This window comes from Geotrypetes seraphini, chromosome 13, assembly GCF_902459505.1.
Source record: "Geotrypetes seraphini chromosome 13, aGeoSer1.1, whole genome shotgun sequence".
Lineage (NCBI taxonomy): Eukaryota > Metazoa > Chordata > Amphibia > Gymnophiona > Dermophiidae > Geotrypetes > Geotrypetes seraphini.
Genome location: NC_047096.1, coordinates 61597772 through 61623343, shown reverse-complemented (window position 1 = coordinate 61623343; position 25572 = coordinate 61597772). Strand labels below are relative to the sequence as shown.

The 25572-nt window shown below is 43.2% G+C and overlaps 1 protein-coding gene across 1 annotated transcript in view; it reads left to right on the top strand.

Annotated features, from left to right (window-relative positions):
• The window catches only part of LOC117347691 (vasoactive intestinal polypeptide receptor 1-like), a 48074-nt gene that overhangs the window by 10895 nt on the left and 11607 nt on the right, over window positions 1–25572 (top strand). Inside the window, exons 3-9 of the mRNA XM_033918934.1 lie at window positions 978–1081; window positions 4389–4486; window positions 8696–8828; window positions 19119–19272; window positions 20841–20901; window positions 23572–23638; window positions 24228–24319. Coding sequence (XP_033774825.1) covers window positions 978–1081; window positions 4389–4486; window positions 8696–8828; window positions 19119–19272; window positions 20841–20901; window positions 23572–23638; window positions 24228–24319 — 709 coding nt within the window. The remainder of the gene's footprint in view (window positions 1–977; window positions 1082–4388; window positions 4487–8695; window positions 8829–19118; window positions 19273–20840; window positions 20902–23571; window positions 23639–24227; window positions 24320–25572) is intronic.

Below are 25572 nucleotides of genomic sequence, written 5' to 3'. Positions count from 1 at the left end.
TATGAGTGTCAGAGCTTTTACCGCTGTGGCCGAAACCCTAAGTGGCTTGTTAAAAGGGGGGCCCTAGAATCTAGGAAATTGTATTAGAAAATTGCAGAAGGTTCTGGGATTCCTTTAATATTCTTCTGGCCTATAAGGTGACAAAAATAAAATGGTGGGTTTAGATCAGTGGATTTTTAGGTACTTGGAGGGCCTCAGAAAAAAAGAGTTAATGTCTTATTAAAGAAATGACAATTTTGCATGAGGTAAAACTCTTTATAGTTTATAAATCTTTCCTTTTGGCTAAGTCTTAATAAGAATATTGTCATTTTTAGCTAAAGAGACATATGATCAAGAAACTGTTTTATTTTACTTTTGTGATTATGATAAACATACCGAGGGCCTCAAAATAGTACCTGGTAGGCCGCATGTGGCCCCCCTGGCTGCAAGTTTGAGACCACTGGTTTAGATCTATCCTGGGACCTGAAGTTCTTGAGAATTTTAGCTTTGAGGCTAGAGAAGTCTGTACAGGTCTAAATATCTACCTTACAGCAGCTGCTTCTCGGAAGTAGGCCCATCTGTCCATCATGATGGATTTGGCATTGTTCCTCATAGAGATAACCGTCAGCAGCAGTTTAGTGAGCTGCCTGACACCAGCCCACTGCGTGTGCTCCATTTTTGCATATGTGTGAAAACTGAGCTTGTGCCGAGTACCTACATTGGGCAGCTCACTAAGCCTGCTGTGAGGGAGAAAGCTCAGGATGCTTTTGAGGTGTTCAGTTGGCACTTCTTCAGGACCCCCACCAGCTCAGGAAGAGTGTGCCACTGCTAGGTGAGCCTGAGCCCAAAGTGTACAGGCCCCGGCCCACTCAGACTTACCACTCAGCTTGCCACTGTTGGAGACCCAATCCATACATTATTACATGATTATCTGGGTAGCTCAAACTTTCACGGCCATGGTATATGGGCCTAAGTGAAATTTCTCTGTTCTGTTGCAGTTTTGATACAGAGGAACTGCACGGAAAATGGTTGGACAACTCACTCTCCTCCATACTACACAGCTTGTGAACTCAGCAGCAGTGGCATTGACACAGAACAGAAGGCAAGCAATAATGGATCTCTGTCTCTCCCTCTGCCATCTAGCATCTCATTTCTCTCTTCCTTTCTCTCTCTCCCACCTCTCTGCTAATCAGCATTTCCTTTCTGTCTCCCTTTCTCCCCTTGCCATCCAGCATCTCGTCTCTCTCCGCTATCCAGTATATCCCCTATTTCTCTCCCTCTCTTTACCATTCTGTATCTCCTCTCTCTCTTCCTTTTGCCATCTAGCCTCTCTCCCCCATTTACCATCCTGTATCTCATACCCTCTGACAATCAGAATCTCCTTTCTGCCTCTATCTTTCTCCCCTCTGTCTCCCACCCACCCTCCCTTCTTCCTGATTCCTTTCTAGGTCTGCTGTAGCTAAAATAAAAATAAAAAAGCATGGCCCAATGCTCTGCACAGTCCACCCCTCTGATATAGACTTCTGGCAGAACTACCGTGTTTCCCCGAAAATAAGCTCTAGCATGATTTTCAAGGTAGGTCTTAATATAAGCCTACTCCAAAATTAAGCCCTAGTTAAAGCACTGGCTGGATTAGAAGGCAGCAGCGCTCCCCACCCCCGGTACCCTCCCCCCCACTGATCCTTCCATCTCTTCCACCCCACGCCGACCACAAGATGACATACCATTACCTTCTTCCAAACGGAAGCGTTGCGGCAGCAATCTAAACATGCTTTGTGCCTTCTCCCACCGGGGCATTTCTCTGACGCATCGCTGATGATGTCATCAGCAATGCGGCACACACAACGCCCCGGTGGTAGAAGGCCCGAAGCAAAGCATTTAGATTGCTGCCGCGATGCTACTGTTTGGAAGAAGGTAATGGTATGTCGGTCTCGCGGTTGGCATGGGGAGGGAGAGATGGAAGGGCCGGCGGGGGTTCGGCTGCGCGGGAGGGGGTGGGGAGGGGGATAGGAAGTTACTACAGGTTTGTGATTGGGCATTGTGTCCTCCAAAATAAGACCTAGTGGGTTTTTGGGGCCCAAAATTAATATAAGACAATAGCAGTAGCACACAAAGAACAATGAGCTCATGCTTCTTATCTGTTTGGTTTTTTGCTGTAGTTGACCTGGGAAAGCAGCAGACCTTGTAAAGGTGGGAGTGAGCAAATGGGAGAGAAGAAGGGAAAGTTTGTGGTTGAGGCTGGGGCTGCATCGCCACCCCAAGCCTCATATACAGGATGTCTTTGCTACCAACATAATCTGACATAATATACCAGCACTATGCCATTGGTTCCAAGCCTTGTCCTGGAAGTGTGGTATTCAGGATGAGAGCAGGCAGCGAGGGGGCGGGGCTAGGGCATAATGGGGCGGGAATGAGTGGAATTGTGTGGGCTGGGGGTGGGATTAGGGGGGGTCCGTATTTTACTAGTGTAAAATCTGGTAACCCTAACTAGACCACCAATTTGCTCTAAGACTGCTGTCAGACAGCTGTCCTTATTCAATGGCTCAGCGAGGGAGTGAGGGGCCTGACATCATTACACCATTCTCCCCCTCACTCTTCCATTGCTCGAGTGCCCCCCCCACCACATACCTTTTGAAATGTTTGCCAGTGTGAGTAGCATCTTCCACCTCCTGCATGTGCCAGTCTAGGCCCCCTTCTGACCTCATGTCCTGATCCCATGACCAGGAAGTGACATCAGAAGGGAGCCGAGGCTGGCGTTAGCAGGGGGTGGAAAATAATAATAATAATAATAATAATAACAGCTTATATACCGCAATACTGCTCACGCCGGTGAAAATTTCAAGAGGTACGTGGTGGGGGCAGAGAGGAGGAGAGACGCCAGCAGCATCGGTAATGAATATTCACGAGGGCGTACCTGTGCCTTGCACATATTGGCAAGTCAGTGTAAAGGGAAATGCTGGACCACGCAAGAGAAAAGTGTTGATTTTGCTTTCAGGAACAACTGAAAGCATTAAGATGCCGGATGTGTCTGTGTATCCCTCTCAGCAGGCAGAATGCTTACTGAGCTAGGCATGCATGAGATGCACTCAGTCCCCTGGAAACTCTCCAACCACTTTGGCTGTTACTGTATTGGATTTTATTTAAACTGAGGATCTTATGCATTTTATGTTCTATTAGCAGCAGCGTTTGGGTTCACTTTAATATGCTTTGTATATTTTTCTGATGGGCACAGGGCAAAAGACAACAATTCCAACCGATATTCAGCGGGGGCAGTCAACCTTTTTTTGAACGCTGGCCAGAGTAACTGAATAAAAACCAAATGAGAGCGGCTGGTGCTTAATATCTGGATTCAACACTGACTACTGGAGGAGGAGGGGTGGCTTAGTGGTTAGAACCGCTGCCTCAGCAGCCCAAGGTTGCAGGTTCAATTCCCATGTCACTCCCTGTGGCCCTTGGCAAGTCACCCAGTCCTAGGGTTACCAGACATCCAGACGGCTTTTCAAAACCCAGCACTTTGTCCGGGTTTTGAAAAGCCTCTTCTCAATCACGTTGGACAGGCATCAGGGGGGCGGAGCTAGGGCAGGACTGGGGCAGAGATGACTGGGGCGCGGGTCTAGGGTGTCCAGTATGTATAGTGCCTCACAGTCTCATGTCTTATTAAAGAAATAACAATTTTGCATGAGGTAAAACTCTTTATATTTCCTAAATATTTCCTTTTGGCTAAGTCTTAATAATAATATTGTCATTTATAGCTAAAGAGACGTATGATCAAGAAACAGTTTTATTTTACTTTTGTGATTATGATAAACATACCGAGGGCCTCAAAATAGTACCTGGCGGGCCGCGAGTTTGAGACAACTGGTATAAGAATACTGACTGGACATAGCTCTGCACCACAGAGCTTTTTAGAATTCTAAGACAAGAGATCATTCTTGACCTTCAGTTCTGAAAAGCACATTTAGCTTTCAAAAATAGTTTCAAATTCTCTAAGCTTCACACAGATTTACAATATACTGGTTAGGGTCTCAGCAGATTAGAAATCAGAAAAGACTGCAAAAATGCACTCCAACACTGCAGCAGAAAAAACATTTGCTCAAAAGGAGGACATGGAGCACCTAACTGGGCCTCCGCGTGTGCGGATCGCCGGACTAGATGGACCTAGGTCTGATCCGGTGAAGGCGTTTCTTATGTTCTTATGTCTGAGAAATTCCGGACGTCTGGTAACCCTATGTTGGGGCAAAACTCGAAGCTATTTTTTTTCCTGAGGAAATGATGCCAACTGATTTCTCTGCCATGTGGGTGGGGGTGGGGGCAACCGTTTCCCCGGCCGCATGTAAATAACCAGCATAGTTCACAGTGCAAGCTTAATTGTGATGTATCAAAGTCTTCCCCCTTTCTCTCTTCTGCAGAAGGGTTATTTTGCGACGGTGAAAGTTCTCTACACCTGCGGATACGCAGCGTCTCTTGCTGCCCTCATTATTGCCATCGGCATCTTCTCACTGTTCAGGTAGGTCTGCACTGAAGATTAGACTCGCAGATCAGGCGCTCCGTGAATGTTAGGAACAAGTAGGGTTAGCAGATTTCCCCTTTATACAAAAAAGGACACCCGGCCCCACCCTGTCCTACCACCAGCCTCACTCTGTTCCGACCCATTCTGCCCCCCAGCCCCGCCATGCCTCCACGCAAACCGCATGTGTCCTCGCCCAGTTCGGGGCCCTGAAGTGGCATAGCAAGGGTGAGCGGCGCCCTTTCCCTGACCCCTTCCTTGCCCCCCCTGCCACATGTGCGCCCCTTTCCTCTCCCCATACCTGAAACTCTCCCAACACAGCCAGCTTCTACTTCTGTGTTGAACAGTCATTTTCAGTGCCACTAACTAGTCAAGTGCCATGGAAAATGACCACATAACTGCATACAAGTGGTCGGCAGCTAGTTCCGGCTGGTGAACTTGCTTTGAATATCGGCTGGATAGGGAATGATTTCCAGTGGTCCTTATCTGGACAATAACACTGCAAATATTTACTGACCATCTTGGCACTGACTGGATAGTGGATGGGTGGTCTGGGGGTGGAGTCAAATTAGATTGAGATGCTTTTTGGTATTTCCAGTATTCATCACCATTACCTAGATAGGACTGTGAAATAGCTGCCCGTCGGTGGCATTTGTATCAGTTGCCAAAAATGACTCCGATATCGTGAAAAGTCAATAATAATTGTGTGAAAACACTTCCACTGTAGTTAGTGCAAAATGTCAAGTGGTATAAAGTCGGAACAGTACAGGCTATATAACATTATGAAAAAGAAGGAAAAAGCCTCAGACAAGGGCCCTCCCACCTCCACAAATGTGTTTACAAAGGTGGTTGAGCGGTCACCTCATTGGCAAAAAACCTTCGTCTCTCTGCTTCACAATGGAGGGGGCAGTTGTTGGTGTACGGACACAGCTTGGATGTTATGGAGGTGGGGGGTTATGTTGTGGAATCTTTTATGAGCCATTACAAGGGCCTTGAATATGCAGCGTTTGTTGACAGGTAGCCAGTGGGTCGTGTGGAGCGCTGATGAGATGGGGTCGCGGAAGTTGAGGTTGTATAGGAGGCAGATCGCTGAGTTTTGGACTCGCTGGAGGCATTTGAGGTCCTCTGTGGTTATTCCATTAAATAGGGAATTGCAGTAGTAATACCTAAGTCAAGTTAGGTGCCAGTAGGTGTGATTCTGTGCCTAGCAATTGATTGACAACCACGTCAAGCAGTGCCTAGGGGTTAGGTGCCATTTACAGAATCAGGCCCTTTATGTCTAGAGATGAATTTGTACTCATTCTGGAAGCAGCTCTTCTTGTACTGGGAAGTCAGGATATTAATGGCTAGGACGAACCTTTAGTATGTCTTTGGACAGTAAGTCTTCTGCCTAGGTTCTGTAAGAGTGTATGTCTAGGAGGTCTATGTTACTAGATTATTCTTTTTAACTTTTGGATACTGTATTGTAACCTGTTAACTGTATATTATGTATGTTAACCAGTAACTCGTTCTGATCTCTTTGGGAAGACAGGATAGAAAATGAATTAAATAAAATTTTTTTTTTAAAAAACAACACCCCCATTTAGAATCAACTTCGCTGTTGAATTCTGAGCCATCCATAATATCCTTAAAGCCTTAAGAACATAAGAATAGCCTTACTGGATCAGACCAATGGTCCATCAAGCCCAGTAGCCCGTTCTCACGGTGGCCAAGTCAGGCAACATTCCATGCTACTAATACAGGGCAAGCAGTGGCTTTCTCAATAACAGACTATGGACTTTTCCTCCAGGAAATTGTCCAAACCTTTCTTAAACCAGCTACGCTATCCGCTCATACCACAACCTCTGGCAATGCGTTCCAGAGCTTAACTATTCTCTGAGTGGAAAAAAATTTCCTCCAATTGGTTTTAAAAGTATTTCCCTGTAACTTCATCAAATGTCCCCTAGTCTTTGTCATTTTTGAGAGTAAAAAATTGATCCACTTGTACCCGTTCTACTCCACTCAGGATTTTGTAGACTTCAATCCTATCTCCCCTCAGCCTCTCTTTTCCAAGCTGAAGAGCCTTAACCGTTTTAGTCTTTCCTCATACGAGAGGAGTTCCATCCCCTTTACCATCTTGGTCTTGATCTTTTCTATCATCACTATATCTTTCTTGAGATAAGGAAACCAGAATTGAACGCAATACTCCAAATGATGTCGCACCATGGAGCGATACAGGGGCATTATGACATTCTTAGTCTTGTTAACCATCCCTTTTTTAATAATTCCTAGCATCCTGTTTGATTTTTTGGCCACCGCCACACAGTGGGCCTTCTCTGGGGATTCTGCCTAGATAGAATTAATGCAGTCCAAATCTAATAAAACTAATTCATGGACTATTTGTTTTCAAAGAACTTTCTGCTGCATACGGTTGTACTTGTCTTACCAAGCACAATTTGCCAAATGCCTCTCTTGTTAAGGATTCTAGATTAAATCTTCCTTATAACAACACCTGTACAATCAAAGGAAGGACCTTTATGTGGACACAGCCCATGATGAATCATTAAAACCCTTAATGTCAAGGGAGCACCTAAGTCCTATCTACCCCTTCTTTTACGAACACGTAGGCCAGGTTTTAGTGCCGGCCACGATGCTCATAGAATTCCTTTAGCATTGGAACCTTTACCACTATGGCCAGCAATGCAAAACGCTAACATGGCTTCCTAAAAGGGGGTTATATTTGCTGACTCGACCCTCTCCTGCTACCCCACTGTGCTCACTCAACTACCATCAGCAGACATGACCTCGGCATTCCTCGTGCACTCAAAGACACAGCACAACATGGGTATGAAATCTCAATGTCATCTCTGTTTATTTTTCAGAAAAAAAAAGATAAAGATAAAAATGGATCTGTATATTGGGAGAATTGATAGCTGAAATGCAAACTAGAAATCCTAAATTCAGAGCGAATTTTTAAAAAGGTACATACAACACTCTTATTTTAAAGAAGCAGACAAAAAGCTTCCTGTTTAGCCAATGAAAGAGAGGTTTAAAAATTATGAAACTATGGCATCGATATTCAAAGCGATTTAACCGGGCAGGAGAAGGGATTAAGTTTAGCGCATGTTATCTGCAGCACATAGGAATAAAATGAGACCTGCGACAGACAACATGCACTAATGTTTAGTAAAAGTCCCTAAACTGTACGAAATTATCTGTTGATATTGAACAATATTTAACCGGACAGTGTCGCTGACCATCAGTCCAAACCATGAAAGTTGAGGCTAGCGATTTATGTGGGCGGTCTATGGGCAGCGTCGGCACCTATGCAGTTATGTGCTGGTATTAAGCCCTTAATCACGTAAGTTAAATATAAGTCTTCTGCGCTTTTAAATTGGAGAGAATTTGGAATGGACTTCCAGATTCTCTATGACTGGTAGATCAATTATTTCAATTTTGAAAAAGTTTAAAAACCTGGTTGTTTTCACAATAGTTAATTTTATTTTAGCTGTCGTATAGTAATTTTAAACAATTCAACATATTTTTTTTCTAACTTTTTCCATCCATCTAATCTTTTTTTTATTTCAATAAGTTTTTTATTAGATTTTCATGAAAAGTAAAGTAATACAGAAAGAAAGAATAGACCACAATGTCAACAGGACATGTACATAAACATTTCACATTCTTGCAGGAAAATACTACAATAGAGATAAGAGTACCCTACTGTTATACGAGGACATATACTAAGAGAACTAATGCACATACATCTAAAACAATCTGAAATCAAGGTACATCAATTAGTATTACTAAGTACATAAGCCAGTACCCTAGACTAAATTTTAGCAGTATGTAAGCCCAAATAAACATTATTATCTGCTATTGTTTTTTCTGTATGCGAGATATGAAAAAACGATAGCAGACCATCCATCTAATCTAACCAATTTCTGTTTTTATCCCACAGTTTTTACTTGTTATGTTTCATTTTTTACAAACTGTAAATCGAGTCGAGCTCCTTAGGGAGTAGATTCAGTATCTAAAATGAAGATTAGATTAGATTAACCAGATAAGTGAGAGCAGCCGCACAGACCCAGTGCCCGGATATGATCCAGCATTGAATACCGTGGAATAATGCCGGGGCAGTTAAAAAAACGGGAAGGAGCTCTATAAATGGGCATTTTCCAGTTTCATTTCTCCTGCTACTTGTTTTGCCAATTTTTTTTTTTTTTCCAGGAAGCTGTATTGCACCAGAAACTTTATCCACATCCATCTCTTTGCATCGTTCGTGTTCCGTGGAGCTGCCGTGTTTGGTAAAGACGCTGTGCTGTTTGCTGACGAGGACGTGGACCACTGTACAATGTCAACCGTAAGACTCCAGCCACCAGCTGACTTAAATGGGGTAGAAGGCAAGAGAGCAAAACTCACGTATGCACACATACAGTCGCAGATTGATACTGCTGAGGTCGATATATTAACCTTTGGTCTTTCTTGGCATTCCTTGGGAGCCAGCAAGAGCTTAAGCTTTCAGAATATACCTGGTGAACATTCACAAGAGATATCTGCATGTCTACTACCTCCAATGTATGCAAATAACTTTCCTGAATATTCATCAGGGGTGTCCTGAAAACTTGACCTGCTAGCAGCCCTGAAAGTTCTAGAAACCAACCCAAGATGTTTCATTTTTAAAAAGATTTAGAGGCGGTAGCATTGCTAGGGAGGATGGTGCCCAGCATTGCCATGCCATGCTCTTCACCGCCACATGGGTGACCCTCTACCCCTCACCGCTTGAGCACCGCCCCCCCCCCCCACGTACTTCTTGAAACATTTGCCAGGATGAGCAGCAGCTTCCACCTACTGCTAGTTCTGGATGTCTGGTGCAGTATTTGGAGAGACCCCCCAGGAAAGAGACTTGGGAGTACTGGTCGACAAGTCAATGAAACCGTCTGTGCAGTGTGTGGTGGCAGTGAAAAGAGAGAACAGAATGCTAAGGAATGATTAAGAAGGGGATCACGAACAGATCAGAGAGTGTTGTTATGCCGCTGTACTGGGCCATGGTACGCCCTCACCTGGAATACTGCATCAATCACTGGTCACCGTACATGAAGAAGGACACGATACTACTCGAAAGGATCCAGAGAAGAGCGACTAAAATTGTAAAAGGGCTGGAAGAGTTGCCGTACAGTCCTACAGAGATTAGAGAAACTGGGCCTTTTCTCCCTTGAAAAGAGGAGACTGAGAGGGGACATGATAGAAACATTCAAGATACTGAAGGGAATAGACTTAGTAGATAAAGACAGATTGTTCACCAAGCAACGAGAGGGCACTCTCTGAAGTTAAAAGGGAATAGATTCTATACAAACGTAAGGAAGTTCTTCTTCACCCAGAGAGTGGTAGAAAATTGGAACGCTCTTCTGGAGGCTGTAATAGGGGAAATCACCCTCCAGGGATTCAAGACAAAGTTAGACAAGTTTCTGCTGAACCGGAAAGTACGCAGGTAGGGCTAGTCTCAGTTAGGGCACTGGTCTTTGACCTGGGGGCCGCCGCGGGAGTGGACTGCTGGGCACGATGAACCACTGGTCTGACCCAGCAGTGGCAATTCTTATGTTATTATGTCATATCTCACAACCAGGAAGTGAAGTTAAAAGGGTGCCACGGCTGGCACAAGTAGCAAGTGGAAGATGCTGGTTACACCGACAAACATTTAAAGAGGTACCCAGGGTAGGGGACAGAGAGGAGGAAGGTGCCAGCACTCCTACGAAGATGACACCCAGGGGGGTCTGGCCTCCCACCCCCCTTACTATGCCACTGTGTAGAAGTCAATTTATTAAGATGTACTAAAATTTTGCAGTTAATGCACTTTAATAAAAAAGATAAAGAGCATTAGATGCAAAACTTCTGTGGTAGTTGCTGGGCCTTTCAGCACTTTCTACTACTACTACTATCCATTCAGTCATGTTCGACCCTTGGATACTCTGTAGGCCAGTCCTCGCCATGCTTTCCACGGTTTCTTTCAATTGCTTAATGTTCATTCCCATATTATTCTTGATGGTATCCAGCCAACGTGTCTTTGGTCTCCCCTGCTTCCTTTTAACACTGACCATTCTGAGTAGCACCTCCTTTTCTAGTGAATGCTCCCTCATCACATGTCCAAAATAGGCGACACCCCATAGGAGGGGCCTTAGGCATCCGGGCCAGTCAGAGCCTCAGACTCCTTCACAGTGCATCCCAAGATGCATGAGAGAGGGGAAGGCCCATTTTAGATGACACAGGCAGGCCAGCTGGGAGGAGGTAGTCCACCATCTGTGCAGCAATGTGGAGGTAAGGATGAGGGGGGTGTCAGAGGCGGGGGGAGATTACTCGGCAGTGGGGAGAGTGAGCATCTCTCCTGCTGCGGGTGGTGCATGCGGCTGAGCAGCGGCAGGAGTCTTGGTGCAAGAAAGAATGATGCATACTTACAGGTTGACCTTCAATGGGCATGATTTGGAGAAGAAAAGTCTAAATGGCAGTCATTAAAAGATTGAAGTATCCAAAAACAAAAATAGGGGATAGTTAGAGAAGACAAATATCAGGGGTACCATCACAAAAGGCCTTGAAAGTTTAACATAAAAATCTTTAGAAAATGTGTCAGCCGGGTAGAAGTCTGAGGTCTGAGGGAGGGATGAAATTGATTACTGACAAAGAGACTAGAGTTCAATATGCAAGGTCAGAAACGTCTATGTTTTCCATAGCTGAAATGAAATTATGGAATTCTCTCCCTGGGACATTGAGATTGTGTATGGATCATCTGACCTTCAAGAGAAATTTAAAGAATGGGAGATAATTAATTCTGATGTAGTAATTGGGTACTAACAAGTTAAGAAGAAATGCAAAGAATTTGTGTTGTTGATGTAACTGAGGTATAAGTTGTTTGTATCAATATTATGTATATTCCCATGTAAACCGCTTAGACTTAAACCGTCAATAAATTTTTTTAAAAAAATTTAAATAAAGGCGTGACATGATCACAGCACTTGGCTCTACATAGCAGTCAGGCTGCTGTATTTGTAAGGTCTGAGGCCTCCTAATGCTGGCTTTAGGGTGCCTGCATAAATGATGTTACAATAATCTAATCCTGAGGTCACATAAGCATGCTGCAGAGTGTATAGATCTTCTGTGTCGAGAAGATCACAAATAAAACAAAGTTGCTGCAAGGCCATGAAGCAAAGGATTGAAGAAATCTGTTCTGTATAGGACAGCTGGAAATCCAGGATAACTTCAAGGTATTGAAAGGATTGAACTAGGGACAATGGCATGTTGAACAATACAGGGACAGTAGAAGGTATTGACAATTGTCCAGTTATATAACAAGTAACTGTCCTCTCAGTATTGAGAACTAGGCAAAAATCCTCTAGCCAGTGAGCAACAGCATCCAGACAGGAGTAATGTGAAGCTAAATTAACATCAACAGGATTTGTATTCCAACCTAAGAGAAAATCCATTGGCGTATTTATGCTTTGAGATTGAATAAGAGCAACCAAAGGACTCAAGAAAATGTCGAACAGAAGAGGTGAGAAAATAGAAACTTATGGTACACCACAAGAAGGGAGGGTAGATTGGAGATGAACCCTGTGATTTGGAAACTTGGAATGTCCTATTCTGCAAGATTACTGATGACTAGAAAATGTGGAGAGTTTTCTTAGTACATATATGTTTTATTTAGTAAATCTTCTGGAGTTTGAAAAAAAAAAAAAAATCCAACATTTTACTAAATTGGACATACGAGGTCTGACAATTAAGTTTGCAAACTCATCTTGGAAAAAGTGCTACATACCCCATTGCTGAATATCACTATGGTGATATTCAAAGTGCTCCCTTTGGGAAGTTATGCACCAACACCAGCACCTAGTCCACCCTTCAAAGCAATTTTGGAATCTTTTTCTGGAATACCCATCAGATCTGTTGACCTATTCTCTTGATGTCAACAAAATGTCTTCCTTTCAATATTTCCTTTATCTTCGGGTAAAGAAAAAAGTCATTGGGGACCAGCTCAGGTAAGTAGGAAGGATGTTCCAATACAGTTATTTGTTTTATGGCTAAAAATTCCCTCACAAACAGTGTTGGGTGAGCTGGTACATTGTTGAGATGCAAGAGCTATGAGTTGTTGGCAAAAAGTTCAGGTCGTTATCGTCTAACTTTTTCACGCAGCCTTTTCAGCACCTCCAAATAGTAAACTTGGTTAAATGTTTGTCCAGTTGGTACACATTCATAAGAACAATAAATCTGATTTCAAAAAAGGTTAATAACATTGTTTTGACTCTTGATTTGGCAGAACTTTTTTGGTTGTGGAGAATTGGCTGACTTCTATTGTGCACTTTGACGCTTTGTTTCAGGATCATATTGGTACACCAGCGATAACAGCCCAAAACATCATCTTGCCTCTCCAAACAGTCTGACAAACTTTGACTTTTCTTTGCTTTTGCTCATTGGTGAGCTCCTTTGGGACCATTTTTGCACACACCTTTCTTATGCCAAGATTTTCAGTTAAGATTTTCCTATTTTTCTATCAATGGTCTGCTATACTTGGTCTGCTATGCTTCTCACATCAGCCGATGATTTTGATGCACAATTCGATGAATTTTTGCAATGTTTTCATCAGTTCTGCTTGTTACTGATCGTCCTGACCTTTCTACTTTCTCTTTCCTCAGAAAAATGTTTAATCCATTTGTACACTGCTTTTTCTTCATGGCATTATCCCCATAAACTTGGACTAACATGTCCCTGATTTCACTTCCACTTTTGCCAAGTTTAACAAGAAATTTAATGTTTGTTTGTTGCTCTAATTCAAGCTTTGATTTGCTCGCAATGACACACAAAAACATGGAACAATAAAGAGCCGCACCCAGCAAGACATCGCCACACATCGACACGAACACAGCTGTGAGACACCGATATAGCACGGTTATGAAATCTTATCGAGTTGTTTGTACAGTGCTGCCAACATAAGCGCATGGAGGCAAGTTTACAAATGTAATTGTCACACCTTGTATGTGTCTGGGAAGATAAGGTCTGAAAATTAAAAAGGTGCACAAGTACAAGCCATAGTGATGGGATAAGAGAATGAGGCAGTACTTTTCCATGATAACACAAGGCCTCTTGACTTCTCTGGATTGAGTTTTAGCTTGAGCTCCTTTTGCAAGATCGCACAATCTTCTCCAGTTTCTTTTTGAAAGTAAGACTATCCTGTGGACATTCGCAGTCCAGGCTAGTAAGTATTTGCATATTGTTAGCATACACATAAGTTGTTAGGTCAAGGGACTGGATGAGTACTGGCAGGGAGGCCATAAAAATATTGAAGAGAGTAGGGGCCAGGATAAAGCCCTAGAGAAACCAACACATGAGGGTATAATAAGCCACTGAAAGAGTTTTTCACCAAGAGACAGTATATCTTCTTCCCGAAAGATAGGAGCGAAATCAAAGATGGTATAACTGCAAGATCAAACACACAGAGAAATAGATTCAGAAATGACCTCAGAAAATACTTTTTCATGGAAAGGGTGATGAATCCTTGGAACAGCCTTCCGATGGAGACAAAAAGGACATCTGAGTTCAAGAAAGCTTAGGACAAGTACCTTGGATCTCTAAGGGAGAGGCGGGGATAGTAGATGACATGGTTAGGTAGACTAGATAAGACCATTGTGGTCTTTATATGCCTTTATTTTTCTATGCTTCTATCTGACAACAAGAATATAACTGATTTATCCTGATCCACAGATTACTTAATACATGTGGTTACACTAATAAGAGCTGTTTTAATAATATGAGACCAACCTGTCTAGTTTCAGTGTAAGATGTCAGTTTTGTAGTCATTAAGTTGTTGAGGACAACGCTTTCAGTGATTTTGGAGAAAAAAAAGGCACACTGGTGAAAATTGGATTTAATTGTATCACCTAGGCTTTATCCTTGCGTCAAGGGCAGATGAAAGCAGACTGCCAAAGAACAGCGTGTCGGATCGTGTGATTATAGTAAGACGAGAGAGAGGTACGGGGAGCTGGGATTGTTTCAAGGTCTTTAATGCCTGTCGAAAACAAAGGCAGGCTTTTACAAAGCTGTGCTGCCGAGCTGCCCTTAGGAAGGGAACGGGTGGCTTAGCGTAGCATGCGCTGCTTGGCAGCACGGCTTTGTAAAGGGACCCAAACGCATTTTGTGCAGGGACCTGTGGGCTCAAGGAATAAACTGGAACAGGACGTACAGAAACTGCAGAACGCCGTAATGCTTGTCAAAGTACGGTAGTTATCTTATCAGAAAAATGGAATGCTAAGTCCTACTGTGATAGAATCACATTAATGGTCATTATTCAATCATTTCTCCACTTGTGCACTTCAAATAAACCCGATTAGGAATAATACAGCCTGTTCAAAATGTACTGTGCATTCAGAAAAGAGGAAACGTTCAAATTAATGTGAGTCCCAGTGCTAAATGTAACCAAAAGCAGCTGTAATAATGCTGTCCCAGGTATCTCAAAGTTTTCATCCCGTGCTCAACATAGGGTTACCATATGGCTCCAGAAAAAGGAGGATGGATTGAGACATCCGGGTTTTACTTCCAGTGCTTTCAATGGAAGTAAAACCCGGCTGTCTCAATCCGTCCTCCCTTTTCTGGAGCCATATGGTAACCCTATGTAAGACTGTTACTCAATTTTGCATAAAAAGGTTCAAAATATATAGGGATCCTCCTACTAAGCTGTGTTCAGCTGCTAACATGGGGTTTACCACACAGAAGGCATTAGTGCAGGCCAGCACTGTATTTATTTGTTGGGATTAACTGACTTTATAAAGATTCACCCAAGGCGGTGTACATCAAGTCTGCTGCCTTCTGGTTCTAAAGGCAGCCGCTGCTGTCGAATTCCTGCATTAGTTGCTCCTGTGCGCAAGCTGTCACAGCTGTTCATAGCACGCAGCATTTGCTGCCACCTCACGATGAGACCTGCCAGAACTCCAGTAAGGTGGCTTCTGACAAACTAGAGACCACAGTGGAGGTAGCACCCCAACACCACCACAGTGGAACCCCTCCTTTTCACACCCCCAGCACCACAAAATTCCCAGGAACTCCTTCCTCTCCCCCTCCCCCCCAACACCACAAAGGGCACTGGTACTCCTTCCTCTCCCCCCCCCCAAATACTACAAAGTACCCTAGAACTCCTTCCTCTCATTCCCCCCTCCCCTTCCCAACACTACAAAGTACTCTGGAACTCCTTCCTCTCAGTCCCCTCCCTGACTTCACAATGGGCAATAAAACTTCTTCCTCTCACACACACACCCTCCCCCCCCAACACCACAAAGGGCACTGGTACCCTTCCTCATCCCCCCCCCTCCCCCAAATACTACAAAGTACCTGAGGTGTGTTGGGAGGGGCACTGCTCTTGTTTAGAGAAGGTCCAGGAGGGAGCACTGTTCTTATCTGGGGAGATTCCAGGAGGGAGGGGGGGCAAACAGGGCAAGGGTCAAATCATATTTGAGGACTGGGAGAGAGGGAAAGCATATGATGAACCAGGCCATGCTACCTGTAAGTTATGCAAGTGTTGACCAATCAGTACTGGCACTTGCATCACTAAGGCCCGGATTCTCAAAACCGCACCGGAATCATCCAGCGCTGGTACACATCACTCAAATTACAGTACTGTTTTGAGAATCACAGTCTGAATCGAAGATTAGTGCCAGAAATATAGTTAACCAATATAATGGACTAAGCCCTCTTAATAAACGAGAAATATAGACCAGGATTTTATAGGCCTACATGTCCGGTGCCTGTCTTTGCCATGGAATCACTCTATGAGTGCCAAATGTCAACCCCGCCCATAACCCTGCCTTTTCTGATGTTTAGCTCCGTTAAGCGTCTACTTAGACGCGATTCAGGCACCTTTTTTAGTTACTTTTTTCTTAATTAGTGTTTAATTGTTTTTTTAACAGCATGGTCAATTTCTGGACCATTAATGGCCAAGTAAAACACTTAACTTAGGTGCTGTTCGGACACCGTTTTAAGAATCCGGGCCTAAGTGAACAAACGAGTGCTGCCATTTGTGTGGTCCATTTAGTTTAAGTGGTTAGAGCCAATATCCCATGGGACTGCCTCGATAAATGCTACTGAGCATTGGTGGCTGACCCGCTGAGGAATCTCTCTTCCAAGCAAAGTTATTTAAAAAATAAGAAATGAGGAAAACAATAAATGCAGAAGGAAGATATAACAATAGCAAGTCTGCATTATGGCAGCCATCTAGTTAACCATCAGCCTGTCAAGTTAACAAGTTATAATAAGAATTGTGCCTGCAGAAACCACGCTTTAATGTCAACCCCGTCATCTATAAAACGTATTCAAAGTTTAATATTAGCCAAATAAACTGATGAATAAATATGTATTTCCACAAAATTTCTTACATATGAACAAGCCACTGATGGAGCAATAGTGACACCTGGTGTCATGCCCATTATCAGGTGAAAAAAAAATAATTTTTCAAACAAAAATAGTTATGGTCAATATTAGCACAACAAATTCAATAATAATAATAATAATACTGTGCCATAGAATGTCCTTCCAACAAGATGTGTCCATGAATTAACTCTATCACTGCTAGTTGAAGAATACGAGTATACAAAGCCAATAATTACTAATATTCAAGAATCCTCAACCTGAGAAATAGCTATAAATACAGCGGAATCCTTTCAAGCTTTTCCTTTCAATACCAACTTTCTTAAAAATTGCTCACCGTAGACCAGGGATCTCAAAGTCCCTCCTTGAGGGCCGCAATCCAGTCGGGTTTTCAGGATTTCCCCAATGAATATGCATTGAAAGCAGTGCATGAACATAGATCTCATGCATATTCATTGGGGAAATCCTGAAAACCCGACTGGATTGCGGCCCTCAAGGAAGGGCTTTGAGACCCCTGCCGTAGACTGATCATGGCTGCAGGACTGATCCCGAACTAGATACAATAGATTGGCCTAGATGACGAGGGTTGTGATAGATTTATGAATCTTTGGAACTAGATAGAGCAGTAAAGACCAGTGGTCTCAAACTTGCGGCCCGCCAGGTACTATTTTGAGGCTCTCGGTATGTTTATCATAATCACAAAAGTAAAATGAAACCGTTTCTTGATCATATGTCTCTTTAGCTATAAATTACAATATTATTATTAAGACTTAGCCAAAAGGAAAGATTTATAAACTATAAAGAGTTTTACCTCATGCAAAATTGTCATTTCTTTAATAAGACATTAACTATTTTTTTCTGAGGCCCTCTAAGTACCTACAAATCCAAAATGTGGCCCTGCAAAGGATTTGAGTTTGAGACCTCTGGTATAGACAGATGAGATTTAAACAAAAATGCAAGCTCCCTTTAAGTGATTAATACCTTGGGAAGAGCTTCCTTCTAAAATAGTTCCAATTTTTGCCTACTGTATATCTCTTCCGTAGCTACTTCTGCAATAAAACAAAAAAGATGTGTATCTCTTACTTGGCTAACCCCCCTCCTTTACAAAGCTGCGCTAGGGTTTTTAGTGCCGGCCGCAGTGGTAACAGCTCGGATGCTCATAGAAAGTCTATGAGCATCGGACCTGTTACCACAGCGGCCGGTGCTAAAAACGCCAGTGCAGGTTTATAAAGGAGGGGGTAAATGAAGATGAAATATAGTTATTGACTTTTCTTTGTATTAGATCAGGGATCTCAAAGTCCCTCCTTGAGGGCCGCAATCCAGTCGGGTTTTCAGGATTTCCCCAATGAATATGCATTGAAAGCAGTGCATGCACATAGATCTCATGCATATTCATTGGGGAAATCCTGAAAACCCGACTGGATTGCGGCCCTCGAGGAGGGACTTTGAGACCCCTGTATTAGATGAATGAGATATTTTATATGTTGGGGAGTGTGGCGCAGTGGTTAAAGCTTCAGCCTCAGCACCCTGGAGTTATGGGTTCAAACCCACACAGCTCCTCGTGACCCTGGCCAAGTCACTTAATCCCCCCATTGCCCCTGGTACATTAGATAGATTGTGAGCCAACCAGGACAGAGAGGGAAAAATGCTTAAGTAGTTGAATAAATTCATGTAAATCATTCAGAGCTTCCCTAGGAGAACAGTATAGAAAATTGAATAAATAAATAATGTGAAAAGTTTCAGCCTCTCATAACCAGAGCTGGTATTGTGATGTCATAAAGCCTCATTTCACCAATGCCTGAGAGCCAACCTCATCAGTGATGTCACAATGGCTTGACTGTCCTTTCATTGGCTCATTTTTACTAGATTTTGATTTCTAGAGTGGTGCAGTGGTTAAAGTTATAGCCTCAGCACCCTGAGGTGGTGGGTTCAAACCCACACATCTCCTTGTGACCCTGGGCAAATCACTTAATCCCCCCCATTGCCCCAGGTTCATTAGATAGAGTGCGAGCCCTCTGGGACAGACAGGGAAAATGCTTGAGTATGTGAAAAATTTATGTAAACCCGTTCTGAGCTCCCCTGGGAGAATGGTATAGAAAATTGTATATTTATTGTATATGTAAAGTTGTAATCCGCCTTGTTAAAGGCAGACTATAAATAATAAACTATAAACGTTAGATACTTTAGTACGTTAATGTAGCATGAATACCTTTGCACACTTTAAATGATAAACTTGTCCTGTTGTGTTTTCTAGGTAAACTGCAAAGCAGCGGTCATCTTTTTACAGTACTCGGTTCTGGCAAACTTTTCCTGGCTGTTGGTGGAAGGGATGTATCTACAGACCCTCCTCGTCTTCACTTTCATTTCCGATAAGCAATACTTTTGGTGGTACATCTTTATTGGCTGGGGTTAGTGTCTGCTAGGGGCTGGTAGAACCTGGGCCGAATGTTTGAGATTTATCAGTTCTCATTGTCTTTTAAAAGCGAAGGCTTTGAAAGAAATTGAATCTTCTGATTGAATGATTTCAAACTAAGAAAATAAGATCCCCCTTTCTCATTTGAATAGATTATTATGTGTGAGGGGCATACAAAAGAGGTTTAAGGTGCTCTTTGTTCTGCCCTTGTTTAGCTTCCTGTCCTGACTAAATTATGTAGATAGTTAAACCTTAGCATACCAACCCCCACACAGGCAGTCCTTATAATTTTCTGAAATATATTTTACTGAGTAAATAAGTTAAACGTACTCACAACTGGTGAATCTCCTAGATGTCCAAAGAGTTGTGGAGTCTGATGTATCTCCTAGATGTTGCAGCCGGAGAAGAAGATGTAGATATGAAGAATGGAGGATGGGGGGCAGAGATGATGAAAAAGTTAGGCAGAAAGGTGATCCAAGTTTCAGAATTGAAATACTGTATTATTCTTGCATGTGGTTGGATAGCTAAAGGTAAAATATTGGTGCTTTGCTGGGGATAAAACCATGTATTCAAGATAGAAGCATAAGTGTGAATGGGTTCTGAAGACAAAGATTCTCAGGAAGTAGCCAGAAAGCAGGGGATGGAAGAGAAGAGACCAATAGGGGTAGAGCTTGGCAATAGGTAACATAGCGAGGTCATACCTTTGCAGACCCATCAGCACAAAGGTTGTAGAGATGACCAGGAAGTATAGCAGTGAGACAAATGACCCACGCTTAGATGAGAAGAAAAGGGAGGAGTCTTAGGAGAAAGATCACTAGCTTATACAGGTAAGCCGGAGTGGCTGCAGTATGTAAGAAACTACATTACACACAATGCCTTGCTCACACACTGACTACAGCATAAAGTCCCATGGAGAGAAAGAATACATTGAACTTATCTTAGACTAATACACGACTGCCAGGGGGCAGAGCACTCTTGAAGACCATTTTGTTTTCTATAGCCACTGCTTGCCCTGGATCGGTAGCATGGAATGTTGCTACTCCTTGGGTTTTGGCCAGGTACTAGTGACCTGGATTGGACACCGTGAAAATGGACTACTGGGCTTGATGGACCTTTGGTCTGACCCAGTAAGGCTATTCTTACGTTCTTATGTAAGGCAAGTATAGGACAATTAAACCATTGTAACATCATTGATTAGGTTGGCACTGAGGCATTATGACATCACAATGTCAACTCTGGAATGTTGCTCTCATTGGGGTTCCGGAATGTTGCTACTCTTTGAGATACTGGAATGTTGCTACTCTTTGGGTTTTGGCCAGTTGCTAGGGATCTGGATTGGCCACCATGAGAACGGGCTACTGGGCTAATCTTATGTTCTTATGTAGTTCTACTGGATAGCTCATGGGAGGCAGTATTTTCATGTTGGGATGGTAATCTTCTGGTGTAGTCATTTGAGGTCTTGTATTCCTTTTCTATTTTCTGTAGATTTGATTTTGCAATACATGATAAACTATTACATTTGCAGTAGTGCTATCCTCACGGGCACCTTTTGTTCTCTTTTAGGTACTCCGATACTCACGATACTGGTATGGATTGTTACCAGGCTTCAATATGACGATATTGGGTAGGAAACGTGCACCTTTAATAGACTTTTCCCCTAAGGTGATATTGTAAGTCACCCTTAATACCTTGTAACTAAGTGTTATTCAATCAACTATTATTGGCCCTCAGAGATGTCACCCAGGGATCAACACGATCATATCCCTCGGCTTTACACACCCAATCGTCATCGGGTCAAAACTAAAGTGCAAATGGTATATTCTTTCTTTTTTCTTTTTTTCTTTTTTTCTTGTGTGTTAAACTCTTATTAATAATCTTAAAACAATAAATATAACTGTGAGTTTTAAAGAAAATACTTAGCTTCACCGGGATGGTAAGTAGCAGTTGGTAAGGGATATATATGCCGACATGTTTCACCCCTAAAAAGGGGGTTTCTTCAGGGCTACTATCCCTGTAAACAAGAGACCTTGTTTAGATATAGGAAACGCTAAGCATAACTCATAAAATGTATAACATTCACACCATAAATATGCTCATACCTTTTTTGTTAGTTATACACGGCTGGCCACCCGATCTAAGTTATTTTTCCAAGATGGCCGCGGCGTGCTTAGAAGCGGGTTTAAATGTCCCAAAACCCGGAAGTGCGGTGGGAAGGGGGAGGGAACCCAACCTCTGCCCACACCCACTCCGGGGGAGGGAAACGTTTACTTTTCTGTTTTTTTCTTTCTCCTATCCTCCCATCATTTTGGTTTAGGGGAAGGGGTTGTAAGGGCTTCCCCTAAACCAAAATGATGGGAGGATAGGAGAAAGAAAAAACAGAAAAGTAAACGTTTCCCTCCCCCGGAGTGGGTGTGGGCGGAGGTTGGGTTCCCTCCCCCTTCCCACCGCACTTCCGGGTTTTGGGACATTTAAACCCGCTTCTAAGCACGCCGCGGCCATCTTGGAAAAATAACTTAGATCGGGTGGCCAGCCATGTATAACTAACAAAAAAGGTATGAGCATATTTATGGTGTGAATGGTATACATTTTATGAGTTATGCTTAGCGTTTCCTATATCTAAACAAGGTCTCTTGTTTACAGGGATAGTAGCCCTGAAGAAACCCCCTTTTTAGGGGTGAAACATGTCGGCATATATATCCCTTACCAACTGCTACTTACCATCCCGGTGAAGCTAAGTATTTTCTTTAAAACTCACAGTTATATTTATTGTTTTAAGATTATTAATAAGAGTTTAACACACAAGAAAAAAAGAAAAAAAGAAAAAAGAAAGAATATACCATTTGCACTTTAGTTTTGACCCGATGATGATTGGGTGTGTAAAGCCGAGGGATATGATCGTGTTGATCCCTGGGTGACATCTCTGAGGGCCAATAATAGTTGATTGAATAACACTTAGTTACAAGGTATTAAGGGTGACTTACAATATCACCTTAGGGGAATAATCAATAGCACCTTGTGAGAGAATACAGCTAAAAATCGATTGTCCTAATCCTTTAATAGACTTGGCATAGCTTATTTGGATAAATTTGATTTCTTTCTTTTGAAAATTTCTATCCCGCTTATCTACTAAGCGGGTAACCCATTATAACATACATAATGTAAAACAAACTCCATGCATTCATCAATACGTATTAAATAAATCTGCTTCCTTTAAACGTGTCTTCTTCTAGTAGCCAATCTGCATATAAAAAGAATGTTCTGACATCTGCTGATTGAAACGATCAGCTCTGAAATGCATCCGCTCGCTGCATGCATCTACCTACACGCTCACACCTGCTTCAAAATACTGCACACGTTGCTGATCAATTGTTTGAGGTATTTCAGGGCAATCCTCACCTGGCTTGCTCCCAAAATAATATTCCAATGCATTCTATTAGGGTTGTTGGTTATTAAAGGCTTTGCTGTGCACAGTCATTGCTCTTGTATCAGCATGCAGCGGTGTCGTGAGGGTGAGAGGTGCCCGGAGCGGTGGCGTCCCTCCCGTGCCCTCTTCTCTGCTCCCCCACCCTTAGGGCTACCAGACATTCGGATTTCCCTGGACATGTTCTCCTTTTGAAAAGAAATTGCATCGGGAGGGGGCATCTGCTCATCCGCGGATGCCTTCCTGCCCGACAAACAGGCAGGCGGAGCTGGGGCATAATGGGGCAGGGATGGGCGGGCCTGGAGGGCGGGTCTAAGGGGTCAGGTTTTACCGACATAAAATCTGGTAACCCTACTCACAACCTCCACGTCCTCCTTCCCTGACCCCTCCTGCCGTGAACACACTGCTTCCCTTCCCCCGTCCCTCTCTAACGTCCCTGGCATGAGCAGCAACCGCCACCCTGCTGTCACGCCAGCGTCGGCTCTTCCTCTGATGTCACTTCCTAGGCATTGGAAGGGGGAGCGGAGAGGAGCACGGGTGCCTGCACCCTCACCAAGATGACACCAAGATGACATCAAGATGACACGTTTATGAATAAATATGTTTTCAAAATCTGAGATCCCGAGTGGAGGCATCTATTCATCCCTACTTTTATTACTGGACTGTTCTTATTGCGGGGACTGATTCCTGTTGTTTTCGTCTTCCAATGCTGGTTTTCACACAATGAAGGTAGAGCGGGTTAAGGTGCATATGTACAAAAGATGCTGCATTTGGAAAGTTAAACTGCTATGGTTTGTGGTTTATTTGGGATTTGCTATACCACCTGGGCTGCACATGTTATACAGGCTCCTTTTGGTTCACTGTTTCCCTTAGGTGCTGGGATGACAATGAAAACATTCACTGGTGGATTATCAAGGCCCCGATTCTGTTTGCAATATTTGTAAGTATTTTCACATTTTTAGCAAGGGTATTTTTCATATAACGTATGCAGGATATCAGATGGGCCTTGAGGGTTAAACTAACTCATCGGGTCTGTCACTTCTTCATTCATCCCTGCTCAATTTATACTTGATCTTCTGTTTCCTTACATAGTAAATAATAAGTAATTTGAATAATTTAAATAACATAGCATTGCAAAAATGCTCCCCTGTGCAATGCTGGAGAAACACATGGGAACTATGCAATAGTATTACTTCAAAAAAGCTAAGTTATTACACCCCTCCCCTTTCCTAAACCACGATAGCGGTAATTAGCGCAGGGAGCTGTGCTGAATGCTCCGCGCTGCTCCCAATGCTCGCAGAGTTCCTATGAGTGTCGGGAGCAGGGCGGGGCATTCAGTGCGGCTCCCTGCGCTAATAACCGCTATCGTGATTTAGTAAAACGAGGGGATAATTCCTGAATTTAAATCCTCTGAATCTTTTGTTTAAGATAAATGGCTGCTTCTTGTAAATGATAAGAATGCGTAACGCATCCCTCTTCTTTCTTCAAGGAATCAAGCAATAAAATAAAGTTGCTTCTCTGTTTCCCAGATGAACTTCCTCATTTTTCTGAATGTTATCAGAATTTTAATACAGAAGATCCGCTGCCCTGACATTGGGACCAATTACAAGCAGCAGTACGTGTAAGTATGGTTCCATTGTTACGTACTGAGAGGGCAAGAATAAAAAAATATATATATTTACCATGCAAACAGAGTCTCTGTTGTGCGGATAAAAGTGCCTGCCTTTCTCAACAATAGACATACAGTTAACGAAATATCGCAGAGTCCACGTGCAGGGGGTTTGTACTATCAAAGCGAAGCACGACCCATTGAACAGGCAGACACAAATCGCTTAATTCAGAGACTGCCATGGAGGGTTTCCTAATAGGGTGACCAGGTTACCTATTCCAGAAGGGAGACTTTTTGGCCAGTCCTGGTTTTCTGCCAACCTCATCCTGGTGCATTATGGGACCTGCAGCACTGATTTCAATGGATAGAATCATGGGCTACAAATACTACACTGCTTTGGGATGTCATTTTAAAACCAGGACTGGCCAAAACACCTCCCTGCTAGAATGGATAACCTGGTCACCCTATCTCCTAAAGCAGGGGTAGGGAACTCCGGTCCTCGAGAGCCATATTCCAGTCAGGTGTTCAGAATCTCCCCAATAAATATGCATTGAAAGCAGTGCATGCAAATAGAGCTCATGCATATTCATTGGGGAAATCCTCAAAACCCGACTGGAATACGGCTCTCAAGGACCAGAGTTCCCTACCACTGTCCTAAAGACTCTAAAGGGTGGCAGCCATAGCTCTATCTTCAGTGGGGAAGATCTGATCTCAGTTAAGTGGTATATTTAGGTGCAGATCACACTTGAAGTTAGGCACCTTGATGTTGCGTGCTGAACACCAGTTCCATGCCAACAGCATGGTGCCAAATTTCATTATAGAAAGCTATCAGAATTTCATTTTGTTCTTCTACACTACAGGATGGTACAGAGGGGAAAAGAGAGCTATGAAGTTTGCTGTCCCAAGAATTTGGCGGGAACCCACTGACCACTCAAGCAACTGCTACTTCTGCATGTTGGACCCTTCCAAACGTCAAACTGGCAACCATGCATCTACAATCACATAACTGGCAATCTTTCATTCATCCATCGCCCAGGTGCCATAATGCCCTGAGCTCCCCATACCCACTCCCCCAGAGAGAGAGAGCAGCTGTCTTCTGCATCAGGTCGGAGAGTAAGAGAGTCATCGTAGATCTAGATCCAGTTTACAATATCAGTAACGCAGCTGATGAGAGAAATCCATACTATCCAAACCAAAAAGACATCAACGACGTGATCAGAGATCTTGGTCTCACCGAGTCACATGCTGGGCTTTTGATGTCTAGG